Source organism: Aspergillus luchuensis, chromosome 2 (genome assembly GCF_016861625.1).
Source record: "Aspergillus luchuensis IFO 4308 DNA, chromosome 2, nearly complete sequence".
Taxonomy (NCBI): Eukaryota; Fungi; Ascomycota; class Eurotiomycetes; order Eurotiales; family Aspergillaceae; genus Aspergillus; species Aspergillus luchuensis.
In genome coordinates, this window is record NC_054850.1 from 189,479 (window position 1) to 203,569 (window position 14,091).

The 14,091-nt window shown below is 50.2% G+C and overlaps 3 protein-coding genes across 3 annotated transcripts; all 3 read right to left on the bottom strand.

Moving 5' to 3' along the window:
• Nucleotides 1-3,681: 3,681 nt before the first annotated feature.
• On the bottom strand, nucleotides 3,682-6,261 carry AKAW2_20078A (uncharacterized protein; the record flags this gene model as incomplete). The annotated part of the gene is made up of 1 exon (XM_041684751.1): nucleotides 3,682-6,261. One exon carries the CDS (start codon nucleotides 6,259-6,261, stop codon nucleotides 3,682-3,684), a length of 2,580 nt encoding a protein of 859 aa, XP_041538904.1.
• Nucleotides 6,262-7,601: 1,340 nt separating this feature from the next.
• AKAW2_20079A (putative pre-mRNA splicing factor) lies at nucleotides 7,602-8,515 on the bottom strand (the record flags this gene model as incomplete). The annotated part of the gene is made up of 2 exons (XM_041684752.1): nucleotides 7,602-8,440; nucleotides 8,494-8,515. 2 exons carry the CDS (start codon nucleotides 8,513-8,515, stop codon nucleotides 7,602-7,604), a joined length of 861 nt encoding a protein of 286 aa, XP_041538905.1.
• A 2,899-nt stretch (nucleotides 8,516-11,414) lies between these two features.
• Nucleotides 11,415-13,711, bottom strand: AKAW2_20080A (gamma-glutamyltransferase; the record flags this gene model as incomplete). The annotated part of the gene is made up of 8 exons (XM_041684753.1): nucleotides 11,415-11,863; nucleotides 11,915-12,048; nucleotides 12,101-12,261; nucleotides 12,332-12,911; nucleotides 12,961-13,120; nucleotides 13,175-13,208; nucleotides 13,266-13,571; nucleotides 13,661-13,711. 8 exons carry the CDS (start codon nucleotides 13,709-13,711, stop codon nucleotides 11,415-11,417), a joined length of 1,875 nt encoding a protein of 624 aa, XP_041538906.1.
• Nucleotides 13,712-14,091: the final 380 nt, after the last annotated feature.

The following is a 14,091-nucleotide window of genomic DNA, read 5'->3' on the forward strand; positions in this document are numbered from 1 at the left end:
ACATTGTCCATAACGACCGGATTGTTACCGTCACGCTGGAACGAAGGTGTCATGGCCGTTAAGGGGGTCCACAATTCGTGGCGATCACTATTATTGCTACCATGAAGAGTAGGGCTCTTGGCGCCTTCGCATCCAGCGTCGGCAGCCCGGCAGAACCAGGCATCACTTTCCGCTACTGCCAAGCGATCGACATTTCTGGCCGCCCCTACGGTAATTGTCTCTGGTCTAACTACCCGTCTTTCAGAATCCTCTCGAACTAAGAATCCGTCATAACTTAATTTCGCATTATCTCATGACAATAACCTTATGCATGCCTTGTCTCTGTCGCAGTGGCTGCTTTTCATGCATGAATGTCATTGCCTCATGGGTTCCAACTACAAACAAACTACGAAACTTTGACAGCTCGGAAAGGGGTGAGATAAAAACTCTTCACCTCTTGGCAGTCTCCAGTTAAATTACTTGGCTGCCCCTCAAGGCCAGCGTCCTGACTCGGCCCAGTCCCGTCCTGAGCTATTCACACTGTGTGGGACGCTTCATCTTCAACAACCGAAGTCCCGAGAAATCGGTAAATCCAGCCCGGTGTCAATCATCAGGAGGCTTCTCCTGTGTGGTGTATAACCGCCTTATGCTCCAACACCCCGGCATTGTTATCCGTTGATGTCAAATGACCTTCTGATTGGGAGACTAAGCAGCAGATGCTATCGTTTTCTTTTTTTTGCCTGAACGGCCGACTAAAAGGCGGCTTGTTCCCGCCTGGACAGTCGCGTGGAAGACATAGTCCAGATACCTTTCCCTGTTCCCCAACATGCTCTTTCCCTCCTGTCTCACATGGTTCCTTGATGTGGAGAATAAGTTTACAATTGCGAAGAGTCTGTTGGTCCCTTCGCGCACATTCCTGCCCTGGTGGCTTTCGCTTTCCGGAATTGGTTCCACGAATGCCGAGACCTTACTATCTCGCGATAATGTTTCCACCATGGACTATGGTAGCTTTCGGAACTCTTGTCTCCAGCAAACAACACCAATGACAGCCCCTCACAAACTCTCCGGCCGGCCACCGAAAGCCAACTGCGGGCTTAGCTTTAAAAAGAAATGACCAAGGCGGGGTTTAACTTCGATAAAACCGCAGGGCTATCGCAACTAGTGTTACCCTGTTAATGGGCAAAGCCGACCTCCCCTTTTTGCCCCTCTTCACATTCTATAGTCTATCAAACCCAAGGAACCCAAGATCAAGTCAAGTCGAGCCGTGCTTACTCGGAAGGGTTGCTGCCGAAATTCTAAATTTGTTTTCCCCCTCCCGGGTGCGGAACCAAAGAACTTTGTGGCTACAGGATCCATTTTCTGGATGAACCATGGATACTCACCAGCTGATCTTGAACCAGATGCAGTAAGTAGCACGAGAATCAATCACTTGAAAATGATAAGGTAATGAGAATGCACGGATATCGAAGCTGATCCGGAAGGTCGCAATCGTCCACCCTATCTATGGAGCTGCGAATCTGGGGTGGATTGCTCCGACTCAGACTGCGATGAGGAATAACTGAGTTGGGCTTAGCCCGGAGCACATTTTCATGCCCTGAACCTTGTTGTGATGAGTGAGAAATTAGCGTCTACGAAGAAAGGGGAAGGCAATGACCCCATGGACAGTACTGGGCTTGCTTGATTTCCTCTGCAGAAGGAATCGATTCACTGATCTAGACAGAGAGCTCTACACAGACTGAGACAGCCCCTAAGCAGTACCATCGCGCTGCCCTTTGCTACATTCAATGCATTGGTCACCCTTGACTGACTTACTAGCTCACTCTCCGGACAACGTTGTTGTCATCAAGGGGCACCGTATCTCAATATGGAACTGGACTGAAACGCCCCAAGAACAATGCAAAGCCATCACAAAGACACATGCGGGGTACAAATAATAAGAATGATACAACTAAAGGGAGTCAATCAATCACATTGAATGAATCTTTCCCCGCTTCGTATTCACTTGATTCTATCCTTCGTTGGTCTGTGGGTGAAGGAAGACGCACCATCGGATTCCCCCACCTCGTATTCTATAACCTTCCGTCCTGCTTCTTCCCCGCAGAATAGGCAGACATTTCTGGAATAGTGCGGATCGAGACAGAGTTCCTTGCCTTGCTGTTGCACCTCATCGAATTCACCGTGTGACTTTCTAGTAAATGGTGCCGAGCTTGTTGGTTTGACTGACGAGGAAATGGACGGTATATTCATCCCACTAATTTGCAGGCAGATTAAGAGAGGTATACTTGATGTCACACTTGATCCTATACTAAGTATTCACCTTCGGGAATTCTCGCTGCTTTTGGAAGGAAGATAAGTCCAATTGAAAGATCAATATTAAGAGTTAGTAGGGAAAGGAAGAAATTCATTGAAATAGTGTAGATATATTTAAATATACATAAATTGAGGCCTGATAAGTTATGGAAACAATATTGTAATTACTATTGATCGACGTCCGTTAACGATGCTTTTGATATGCAAGTAGTACTTCACCCGCCTGTGGATACACGTTACTGCCATTCAACCAGAACAACAACCAATGCCATGAGCTTGGAATACCATCAAGTAGTATGTATATCTGCACAGATCTACATATCTAATTTATCAATGCTCTAGAAATCGAAGACCTGTCTGTATGTATGTAATACACTTCCCCAGTGGTGCGATATATATATATATATTTATAAAAGACTGGATAAAAAATAAACTGACAACTGAACCCAAAAAGGCTATATATAATAAGATATAAGATACTACTACTTCTTTAACTACGCAGTAGGTTATATATAACGCAACAACTTAGTGCATTTCGAGAGGGACAGCATTAAAGCAAAGCTCCGGGTAAAACAACCAACCAACCAACCAACAAACCACCAGTAGATAGATCTAAACTATGATGCGATGGTACACTACTTCGAGGTACTACTTAAATTAATCACTGTCGATTGAAATATGTAATTGAATGGGATATCGGCGTCGGACCTCTTGAGATGTCTTTTACTTCTGTGGTTGAATTACCGTGTTTTCGAGTTTTCCTGTTGTGAGGGAAGTCAATCCAATTCATACTCATAGACATTCATTCAAGTTAAGACAAGTGTTGCCTGATGTTACTATCAACTACAGAGCGAGTGAGACGCACAGAGAGTAAGCAGATTTAATGCTAAGCCAATTTCGATAGTATAGACAAAATACTATTCAAGCATGATATCTAAATATAAAAGGACACCTATATGCAGCTGGTATTCATCGATTCATAAAGTCATAACATCAGAGGGGGCGTATGTACAACGAAGTCATCATCGTTGTCAGCAGTTGATGGGTGGGAATCGAGAAACAAGAAAACCGGACGAACAGAACAACAGGAAGAAAAGGAAACTTCGTTAAAATACATAAACATTAGGTGTCGTGCATGTCATTTACATACACACCCGCCATCTCGACTTCCTCGAGTCTTCAATGCGTTGATACATTTCATCTCATCTCGTCTCGTCTCATCGCAATTCATGGATTCGTGGTTCCGTGCGCTCGTTTAGATGTCGTGTATGACGCTGAATGAAATGAAACTGAAATAAAGAGACCATGCGGATGCGGTTGCGTTATTCGTGTTGTTTTTGTATATGAGTTGAAGGGAGTTGGCCGCCGTCAAGGAATAGTTCCTTTGATGAATTATCTTCTCCGGGAGCCCCGTCGGCTGTCGTATACTTCTTCCTCGTCTTCTTCTTCGACGGGAGCAGGTGTCCGTCGTTCAGTGCGACGCTTTGGACGGCGCCGGCGGTTGGAGCTGATGTTGCTGGCCGAGTCATCTGGGGCCAACGACACGGCGTCGTCTAAGAAGTCGTCGTCTGCCCCATCATCCCATACACCTAAGCCGGAGGCTGGCGTCCCCAGGCGAGCCTCCACATAAGAACCGCGACGGTTCTGGTTTGCAATCGACAGCCCTGCGCCACGTTCGCGGAGCGCGCGCCGCACCACCTCTGCCTTGCAGTGAAGGGCCTCAAAAGCATCTTCAAGTGCTTCCATACCGAGGTAGATGTCCCTCTCAATCTCCGCCAGAGCTGCGATTTCCATTTCCTCGTCCAGGGCGATCGGGCCACCGAATGAAGCTGGGGCAGGCGAGGGAGATGGGCCATATGGCTGACTAGCGGGTCGGATTCCCCCGTCAATTGGGTTTGGTGTCGGACCGCGCGAGATCCCGCCGGTGGTGAACGGAGTGTTGGATCGACTGTAGCTATAACGTGGTGGGGTGGAGCCTGGAGCTCCAGGGAAGGTGTCTTCAGCACCACTCCGCAGAAAACCATCGAACCGACCCGAAATTAGAATATCCCACTCGTCGTCACTGATTGCTGCCAAGGTGGCGAGAACATGGTGCATGCCGGGATTGTTCAGCATATAGATGGCAGCTTCGGGATCACGCGGAGCGGAGGTCAATCGGTACAGCCGCTGGATGGCGAGCGACGATGACACCAATGGTGCGGGTCGGGGCCGTGGTGGTCCCTCCGGTCGCGGCGTAGGCACTGTAGAGCTGAGGCCGAGAAGAGCAGAGAATAGTTGACGTTCGTGAGGTCCGAGATGGGTTAAGATGGCAAAGGTCAGGGTTTCGTCATCTACCTCCTCAGGTGCGCTCGTAGCCTGACCGGACTGCTCGTTGAGCCACTTGTCCACAGCAACTTTCGTCTTGCGCGACTGACGAATAAAGTGGTCGCGATACTCCTCCGGCACATCAATGTCCAGCTTCTGCATGGGAATATGTTCCTCCCCAGACCAGTTCGCGTCAACCACAGCTGGGTTCAATATGAAAGCCGGCCAGCTGGGAAGTTCACGACGACCCGAGACAAGCTCCAATACCTCACCCCAGCTGACGCCTGATGGACGCTCTTCCATTGTCTCATGCTCACACATCAGACAACTGCAGTACTCGCATGAAATGTCACGGGCAAACACCGCTTCCAAGCGATCGAGCAGGCGCCGCGCGACAGAACGATACCCCGTGGCAACCGCTAGCGATCCGTTCTTGGCCATTACATTATTGTAATCCTCGAGAAGTCTGTTGAACGGTTCAAAAATCTTGGTTGCTGCGGATTGAGAAGGCGATGGCGCATACGGCGAACCCTCGGGAACAGAAGGGCCGAGCATAGACTTCGGAACACGATGGTCTAGCCCACCATTCTGTAGAAGATAGTCCACTTTCGGAATTGAGACAGGAACTTCGGGAGGAGGAGGAGGTGGTGGTGGAGCACCGTAGGCAGAGCTCGCTGTGGGTGGTCGTCCATAATCATATGCAGCGTCAACCGGTGTACGAGCCCCAAAGCTCGGGCGAGACGAGGCCGACGATCGGGTCTGATTGCGCGATGGCGGCTTCTCTGGACTCTTCGGCTTGCGAGAAGCTGTAGACTGATGAGGCGGCGCAATGGTTGCGTCCGATCCATTTGCTGAGTCCGGACCAACGTCGCGCACTGTCGCAGGGGAGCGAGGGGGAGTGGCATGAGTGGATGACCGCTTGGGGGTAACCGTTTCCTCGACAATCTTTGACCGGGTCGAATTGCGGCTGGCCGTCCGTGAGGGCAAATCAGACTCATAGCTGGAGCGCTTCGGTTTTACCGTCTCCGACCGTGTTGGCTTGCTCGTTTTGGAACCGTCATCCTTCTTCGACCGCAGACTCGAGGATGACCGCGTGGACTCTGCTCGAATCCGAATCTTGGTTTTCGGCTTCTCTGGCTTCTCCTCCGCTCCTTTCTCTTCTTTACTACCAACAGTGCTTGCCTTGTGTGATTGCTGGTCCACGCTTGTCAGCGGCGGGCTGGGGGGCGCTTGGTTGTTATTCTCGGCACGGGTCTTCGCATCTCCATTGCTACCTTCTTTACCTCCCTCGGTCAGATCGGTCGGGTCTGGTGTAGGGATGTTCGGTTTGCTGATGACTTCTTTGCTGTGGGCTTTGGAGAAGGTCGGATATGGGAGGCTGGTCCTCGACTCGAGGAACGAGGCTGTGCCCGAGTGGCTGGCGCTGTCGACCCCAGGCATGGAGGAGCGGCGCTTTTTGCGGGAATTGGAAGTAGATGTGGAAGGGGTTGAGGCGCGGCCCGTGGGAGTGTCGGGGTCGCGTTCCTTGGTTGAAGTGCGGGAGGTCTGTCCGTGGGACGAGCGATTCTTGCGTGGTATAGATTTGGATGAAAGGGTCGAAGATGAAGAAGTCTTTCTCTCCCGGTCCCTATCGCGATCTCGTTCATTTAGTCTCAGCGGTAGAAACATTATGTGGAAGAAGGTGGAAAGGTTTCGAAAAAGAGGGTGAAAGGAAGGGTAGAAGACGGCAATAGAGCGTTGTCGTTCTTCCTTTCCACCCCTTGTTTCCTGCTCTCGTCCCCACTGTCCGATCGGTTGATATTTTTTTTTTTTTTCGTCTAGTTACCTCGTTTTCAAGTAATGATCAAAAAAGTAAAGAGCAGTGTCGGAGGAGTAGTCGTCAGCTTCCCCAAGAGAATGTCACGAAAGGAAGGGTGTAGTCGGATGACCCGAGACCCGATTGATGTTCGTCTGGCGCTTAAGAGATATCGAGGAATGCAACTCTCACTGGTCGAATGCCTGACTAGGCGCTTGTGCCAAACCACCAAAGGCGCTGCTGAAGGGCATGCAACATCCCGTGGGCGGCGGGCGGGCGGGGGGAAAAGACGAAAAGAGGAAAGTGAAGAAGATCACGTCGATTAGCTAAGGTGACAGAAGCGAAGAAGAAGAAGGGGGTGGAGGGGAATAAAACAATCAAATAGCGAGTAGTTCAGGGACGATGCATAAGGGAAAGATGGCAAGCCAAATGGATGGACGGGGGATTTTGCGGTGAGAGACGGGCTGGCGGAGAGGATGGATCCCCGCAGCGATTCGGTGGTGGTGGGATTTTCCCAAGTTTAGCAGCAATTAGAAGCTCGGAGACCACCAGTGACGTGGTGCTGCATAGAAACCCAAATGGGGAGCACAGAAAGGCAGTACAAATAAATAGCAGCAAGGACCACGCCACTGCGATGGGCTGGTCTGGATGCTGCTGCTGTCTGGGAGGGATAATGCTGGGAGTGGTTCACTTTCTTGTATCCAATGAGGTTGTTGTTCCAAGCAATAAGAAAGAAAGAAGATCCAAAGTTCACGATTAAATTAAATTAATTCATCGCGAGGGGCGTGATCCCGTTGGCCTCAGGCAGTATGCTCGGCTTGTGCCTGAGGCAAGGATAGATGGCTACCCAATGACTCACTCACTCACTCACTCACTCACTCTTTAAGTGGATCAGCACAAGCGAACTGGAAGCTGGTAGATCGTATCCAAATAGGATGAAGCCTGTCTCCGTGATGTCTGAAGTGATCAGAATTATGCCCGGATTAGCTGAGTGGCCATCTACACTATACCCTAAGTTTGTAGTTATGTGATAGATCGAATACGATGTCGAAAGACGTTTTTATCCGTAGGATAATATGATAATATGAACATCTACGGTATCAACCGAATCAAGCCTCCGAAACAAAAGGTAGTCTGTCATGAACAGGGTATCAAAACGCTACTTGACCCATATAAGCGTAGCAATTAACTCCTCTTCCCTAGATGCCAAGGTTTAACTCCATGCTGTCAATCCATTCGACGCCTTCTTCACAGGCGACATCTCCAGAACCCAATTCCCATCCTCCTCATGAGCCACCCCCCCTCGACGTGCTGCTCGCATCACTCGTTCACTCGCCGGTGTTCTCTCTCCAGTGTGTCTATCCCACACCCAACCCTCCTTCAACCACATCCACGTCAAGTATGCTCGAAGCTCTTTATCTTGCGGCAACACTGATTTCCACTCAGGTCTGAAAGACGTCTTGGAAGCTCCCAAACCTCTCCAATCCGAGGCAAGTCCCCGGACTTCGTCGCGGCAGAAGATCCTCCAGCTGTCCAAAGAATAGGGTCCAACACCGGGAAGGTGAGCAATCTCCCAACCCACGCGAGCGTCATCGTCAGCAATGGTTTCATCTGCGCCAATATCACGTCCGTCACCCTTGCAGGGGTAGTGAAGTTTGCGATAGCGCTTTCCTTTCGTAGGTGGAAAGGCCAGCCAGGTCTGGGCTAGTGCAATGCACTTTTTCGCTCGCTGGTTCTGGAATCCGAGACAGTGTATCATAGATGCCAGGGTTGACGGGTCCGTCGATGCCATCGCCTCCACCGTTGGGAACCGATCAAACACTTTGAATAGTACTGGAAGCGCAACGCCCCCACGGGTACGGTTCAAGAAAATGGTGGCAATTAGTAGGCGGAAAGGATCATGGGCAAGTTGCTCTTGTACCAAGCCGAACGATGGCGCATTGATGGGCGGAAACGGAAGACATGAATCAGGGTCGACCAGAGGTTTGGGAAAGTATGGGGATATCTTCTGCGGCCTCAGACGCGGTGTTCTAGGCAGCACAGGAGCAGCCCCTATCGATGTTGCTTTAGTCGGCGTGCTTGGCTCTACAGCCTCTGATACACACTGTGCCTGAATATGTGAGACATCGAGAGAGTAATCAAATGGAATACCATCGAAATCGCTAGGTACATCACTCAAGTCTGAATCAGTAGAAAGGAAATCTGATGAGAGATTCAGCTTGGATAGGAGAATTCGGGTCTCTTCGGGTATCCGACCAAGAACATTCTCTGAGTGGGTATTTCTTCTCTCTCCGCAATGCACATTCCCTTTCGGCAATTTCTGGGGGGCGATGAAATACTTCGACCTCACCTCATCGCTGGTGGTTGAACTTTGCGAATCATTGGTATCTAAAAATCCTCCAGATTCCAGAATGCCTCGTCCAACATAGAAAGATCATCAACCACTGTGGCATCGGGCTTTGCTGTTTGATTTGCTTCTTTAGAATCGCGTCCTTGTTGAACGTCATCTGCACTCGTCGACAATGCGACTTGTTCAGTGTTCGTAAGGCTTGCGCGAAATTGTTTCTTCTTTCGCTGTTTGCGATTATCACGCTTCCTTCTATTCTTTTCTTTCTTGGACAGCACACGATCGGGATGCTGCGTTGTATCGCTCTGCAGAGATTCAGGCTGCTTGGTTTGCGTAGCCGAGGGGAGTTTATTCTTCGCCGAAACCGGCTGAGATAATCCAGTCTTCTTATCCTCCTCACCCTCGTCCTCCTCGTCCTCCGAATCACGAATGGTGTGCTGGCCTGGGAATTTGGGAGAGGAGTGAAGTGTCATGGACCTTTTAATTGATGCTTGCTGCGATGGGAGTGTTTCGGCATTCGCCTCCTTGGATTGAGTGGTCTTTTTCTCAACGGAGCTTTGTTTATGTCCTTCCTCAGAATGTGGCGGTGATGGAAGTCTATGATTCTCATCATTATGTCTATCTGCGGCCTGTCCAGCAATTGGAGATTTGACCGGGACATTCTGCGTGGTGACTGGCTCGGGACTTTCGTTACCACTCGGGCATAGATCAATAGTAATTGCCGGCATGCCCTTAGCGGCATCTGTAATTCTTTCCCCGCTGACCTTGGAATGAGACGTGGGAGGCTTCGCTGTCGAAACGCTTGTGTCCGGACCATCAGTTTCACACCTTTTACGGTGTCCATTTGTGATGGGTTCGAGCGACTTTCTTTTCTTCGATGTAGTCTTCTTTTCCTCCGGTTTCAATGTTGTCACCTGATCATTGCCGGTGCCTCGCTTCCTCTTGTTGTCCTTGTTAGACGACTTCGGTGGGCTTGTTTGCCCATCCTTGATCTCCTCGCCAAATCCAGAACCATCCAGATTCATCTGGCCACTGCCATAGAGCTCAAGGTAGATCTTTTTGACATATGCAACGAGCTTTCCAAGATCAGCCTCTTCCATACCAAGCGATCGACTCTTTCGACGTAATTCACGAACGAATTTTCGTCGCGCGGATCGTAGCACAGGATATTCGCCTTTCTTCATGAAAGGGTGTGAGCTGATGAAGGTAAGCAGGTCCATCCTCTTATCTAGATCCACAGACGCGAAGACGATGTCCTCCTCGGAGGCGTCATCCAGAGTTTCGCCATCATCGACGATTGTGTGTCCATTAGGCCCAACCACACTCGTACTAGACTCGGTATCGTTTTCTTCGTCATTCAAGTCCATGCGACTGATGTGTCTCTGTGCCACCTTCTGGGTCTTGGAGCGCTTTTTGCTTGGAAAATAAGGCGAGTCCACGTTTGCAGATTGCGTAGCAGCGGTAACTGCCGAGGTGCGGTGACCCCCGCTTCGTGTCATGTCATCCTCTCCGTTTATACCATCGCTACCGCTATAGTCGTCAAAGCTGTTCTCAAAGCTTGCCTCGTCTGAAAGTATCCGATCCACCGTGCGTTGGGTCACCTCATCGAATGAATTGTGGAGGTCGACGTTGATATGTGGAGGCGAGATCCGGACCAAAGGGAACGTGGGGACTCCTTTGCCACCTGACATGGCTGCGTTGTGTATTTTTGACAATATATCTGCTAGGTTTCGTTTGGTAGATGCCGACTGGGTGCGTATAACAAGAGTGCAGCGGTCTGTTGGAATAGATTGTAGAAGTAGAGGCGCATGGTCATGAATTCGAGAGAGAAGAGTCAAAAGACTAACACAGGGAGTGAATTGATTAGTGAATGAGTACGCCATACCTCTCTCCATCTATCTGCAGGAGATCCACTTACAGGAGTAACACCAATCCACCATATCCAAAACCTCGCAACTCCAACAGCCATATGCGCAAGCTAGAGCAGCCACATCGACCGCGAAAGAGTGAACGAATCCAACACGACGGAAGCCTTTCTCAGGATTTCCAAATGATAAGTCTTCAAGCCATTCATCCAATCAGCTGAAGACGATAATATCTCAAGTCATTCACAACCGCCGACCACAAGGCGAGGATGAACTGGAAGCCACTGGAACAAAGAGACACACACATTCCTCATTCTGCTGGCGCGCGCCGACGCGGAACCCGGGCAGCGCACGGGCCACCTCTGATAGATCACGCCCGCCATCTGATGTGTCCCGCCCCTTCCATGTCAGGTCCTTGCATCTGTTACAGACTCGCATCAGACCGATCGACTCGAAGGAGTGAAAGGGGGTGGCAGGCTGCAGGGATTGTAGTCGGCGTAACAGATTACTGTTCTACTTCTTTCAAGTATTCACACGTCGTGATGTGCCTGGGTAGGGTTGTCCCTACCGCAACAAAGTGCGGAGATACCATGCGGGGCAGTCGAGTAGATGTTTCTTTGCGTCGTATAATATTAGCAGGACATACCTGCCTCGGATATTGTCATAATTCGTCTCGATATTCAAGTCTAATGCTATATGTATACTTTATCTCTCGCAACTCAAGTCCAAAAGTGTAAATCCAAGACAGAAAGTATCGCTCATAAAACCCTCAGATATGTATAGTCAGGGTAGACATATATGCATTATAGATCCCTCAGACAGCGAACCCTCCAGAATCAGCCTGTCTAGGCTCCCCTGCAGCATCGAAGGTTCCATTCGGTAAAACTCGAATGGCCTGCGCCGTGCTCTCCCCTGGACCTACCCAGGTCACATTGTGACCTCTTGCCTCCATGAAGGACACAGTCTCATTGTCATAATCGTACTCGAATGTGACACGATTCGGGACCAGTTGATCGTGAAGGCGCGGCTGGGCCAAGGCTTCTGCCGCTGAAAGACCTTCGTCGACGACATGGATAATGTTCTGGATGGTGGCAGTGATAATCCGACTACCTCCTGCCGAGCCGGCGACGAAGAACACTGTTCCATTAGGATGGGTAACAATGGCCGGAGTGCAAGAAGACAGTGGGCGTTTCCCGGGTCGTATGAAGTTTGCCTCGGACGGAATATAGCCAAAGGAGTTGGACGAATTAGGAATAGAAAAGTCTCAAGGATAAGTCAGTAACTGGGGTGAGCGGGAGCAATTATGAAGCATACCATCCATCTCATTATTCATTATAATACCAGTCTCAGGAACCATGACTTTGGAGCCAAAAAGCAGATTAATGGTCGTAATCGCGGAAATGGCAAGCCCACTGTGATCAATGGCAGCAATATGCGAGGTACCCGGTCTACTTAGGTCAGTTGTGTGATAATACTATGGTACCATCAAGATTCACCCACGTTTCAAGACTTTCATATCCCTGCGGATTGTAGGCAGACACGGCTTGGGTATGCTGGTCGGAAATGTTCTTTCGAATCTCTTCAATGGTGGAATCCGCTAACATCATTTCCTGATACGTGTCCAAGCCATCGAGGAAGAACGGATCTCCTAGATTAGTTCTCTATATCACAAATTAGCATCGCCTCCACTGATTCAGCTGGCTACTAGTTAACTAGAGCGGATAAGCGTACCAATCCATATCCAAACCGTATAGCCTCATCCAATCGATGAGTGCTCAGGTTCAGAGTATCCGGACTAAAAAGGTTATCGTAAGTACCCAGAACTTTGAGAACGTTCAGAGCTACGATACCACTGGAAGGGGCTGGGGTGCTAGTAATCCGATAGCCGCGATAATCAATTTCTGAGATGTTGCGGATAGCGACCGTATAATTGGCCAAGTCCTCAAGCGTCATTGTACCGTTAGCTTTCTGTACCGCATCTATCATAGTCTTTGCGATTGATCCAGAGTAGAAGGCATCGGGGCCCTCGTTTGCGATTGTCTCCAGCGTGGCCGCATAACGTTTTCGCGTAATGGTATCACCTACACCGAGCCTGGTTCCATTGGGAGCAAAGTCGAGCGCCCAGGTAGGGTCCTGAGACAGAAAGTCTTCGTCATCCCCGACAGCAGCGTTCATATAGCGGACCAGGTCATGCCCGACTGACCACCCCTCCCGTGCGGTTTGGATGGCGGGCTGCACAACAGTTGACCAGGGGAGCGAGCCATACTTGCTGTGGAGATACCCGAGACCACGCAGTTCCCCAGGAACGGCACTTCGATTATATCAGTTATTGCAGCATCAAAGAGCCCAAGAATGCCCACCTTGCAAGGCCCCCGCTAACGGCAGCCTTCGTATTATTCTCAAACATATCCTGGAAAGCGGCCGCTGGGGCAGTTTCGCGGAAATCGATGGCTTCAAAGGTGCCTTCAGGGGTCTTGACCAGCATGAATCCACCTCCTCCGATTCCACTATGGTACATGCCTTCCAACTATCATCAGGTCCAAGCACTTCTCCGGTTATTGTAGGCCAACTCACCAACAGTTCCAACGCAGAGCATTGTTGCAACCATCTGAGACTGAAGTCAGCAGGGTGCCGCATGATGACAGATCGGCTGGATCGTTCTCACCGCGTCAGCTGCATTTCCTCCCATGTTTATAATATCTGTTCCATGTCGACTGCAGATAGCACTTTCGCTCGCCACTGCACCGCGCTTCCCATCCTCCAATTTACTCGCTCGGTCAAGCCGGCTAGTCGCAAAATCAAGAGGCGAGGTGAGCACACTTGGCAGATGTATCGTTATTATGGTGAGGAGTAGCGTCGACAATATCGTGAATTTCGCAAGGCGGAACATAGTTGAAGCGCTGGGTCGCTTGTCATGTAACAGGGTCAACTGCGATCGCTCAGCCGGGGTCTCCCAGGTTTCGAGAAGTGGCTGTAGGAACAGAGCGGGTTAGAAACACAATTCAATAATCGCGCAAGGTTGCACGAAAGAGGGTCGACAGAGCGACTCGGTCTAAATACCTGCTTCTCCGCATCTTGGCTCGAACTTTTCTTTGGCTGATAGGTCTCCATGTTGCAAAGAAATTCAAAGTCGGATGGGGAGGGTCAAAGCGACAGGGTAGATACGTCCGCGAGACTTAGCAGGTGCGGAGGATCAGCATGGGAGAGCCCTTGTGAGCCTTTCCGCCAGAGTTAGAGGACGCCCTATTCGCAGATACACTGCCCTAAGAAAGTACAAGGGAGGGGGAAGAACCTGCCCCAGCGAACGCAGGGAAATAAGAAATAAGGAAAGCCTTCACCCCAGCCATATCGGGGACAGCCCTGACCGAGATAAGCAGCGAGGGATTGTGGATGCCCGCCTGCAATCAAGAGTCATGACTGGGACTCCGCATTCTTGGGTCGTGCTTATCGAGGGTGGTTCCGCCAACGGGAAGTCAGCCGCCACCCGCGGA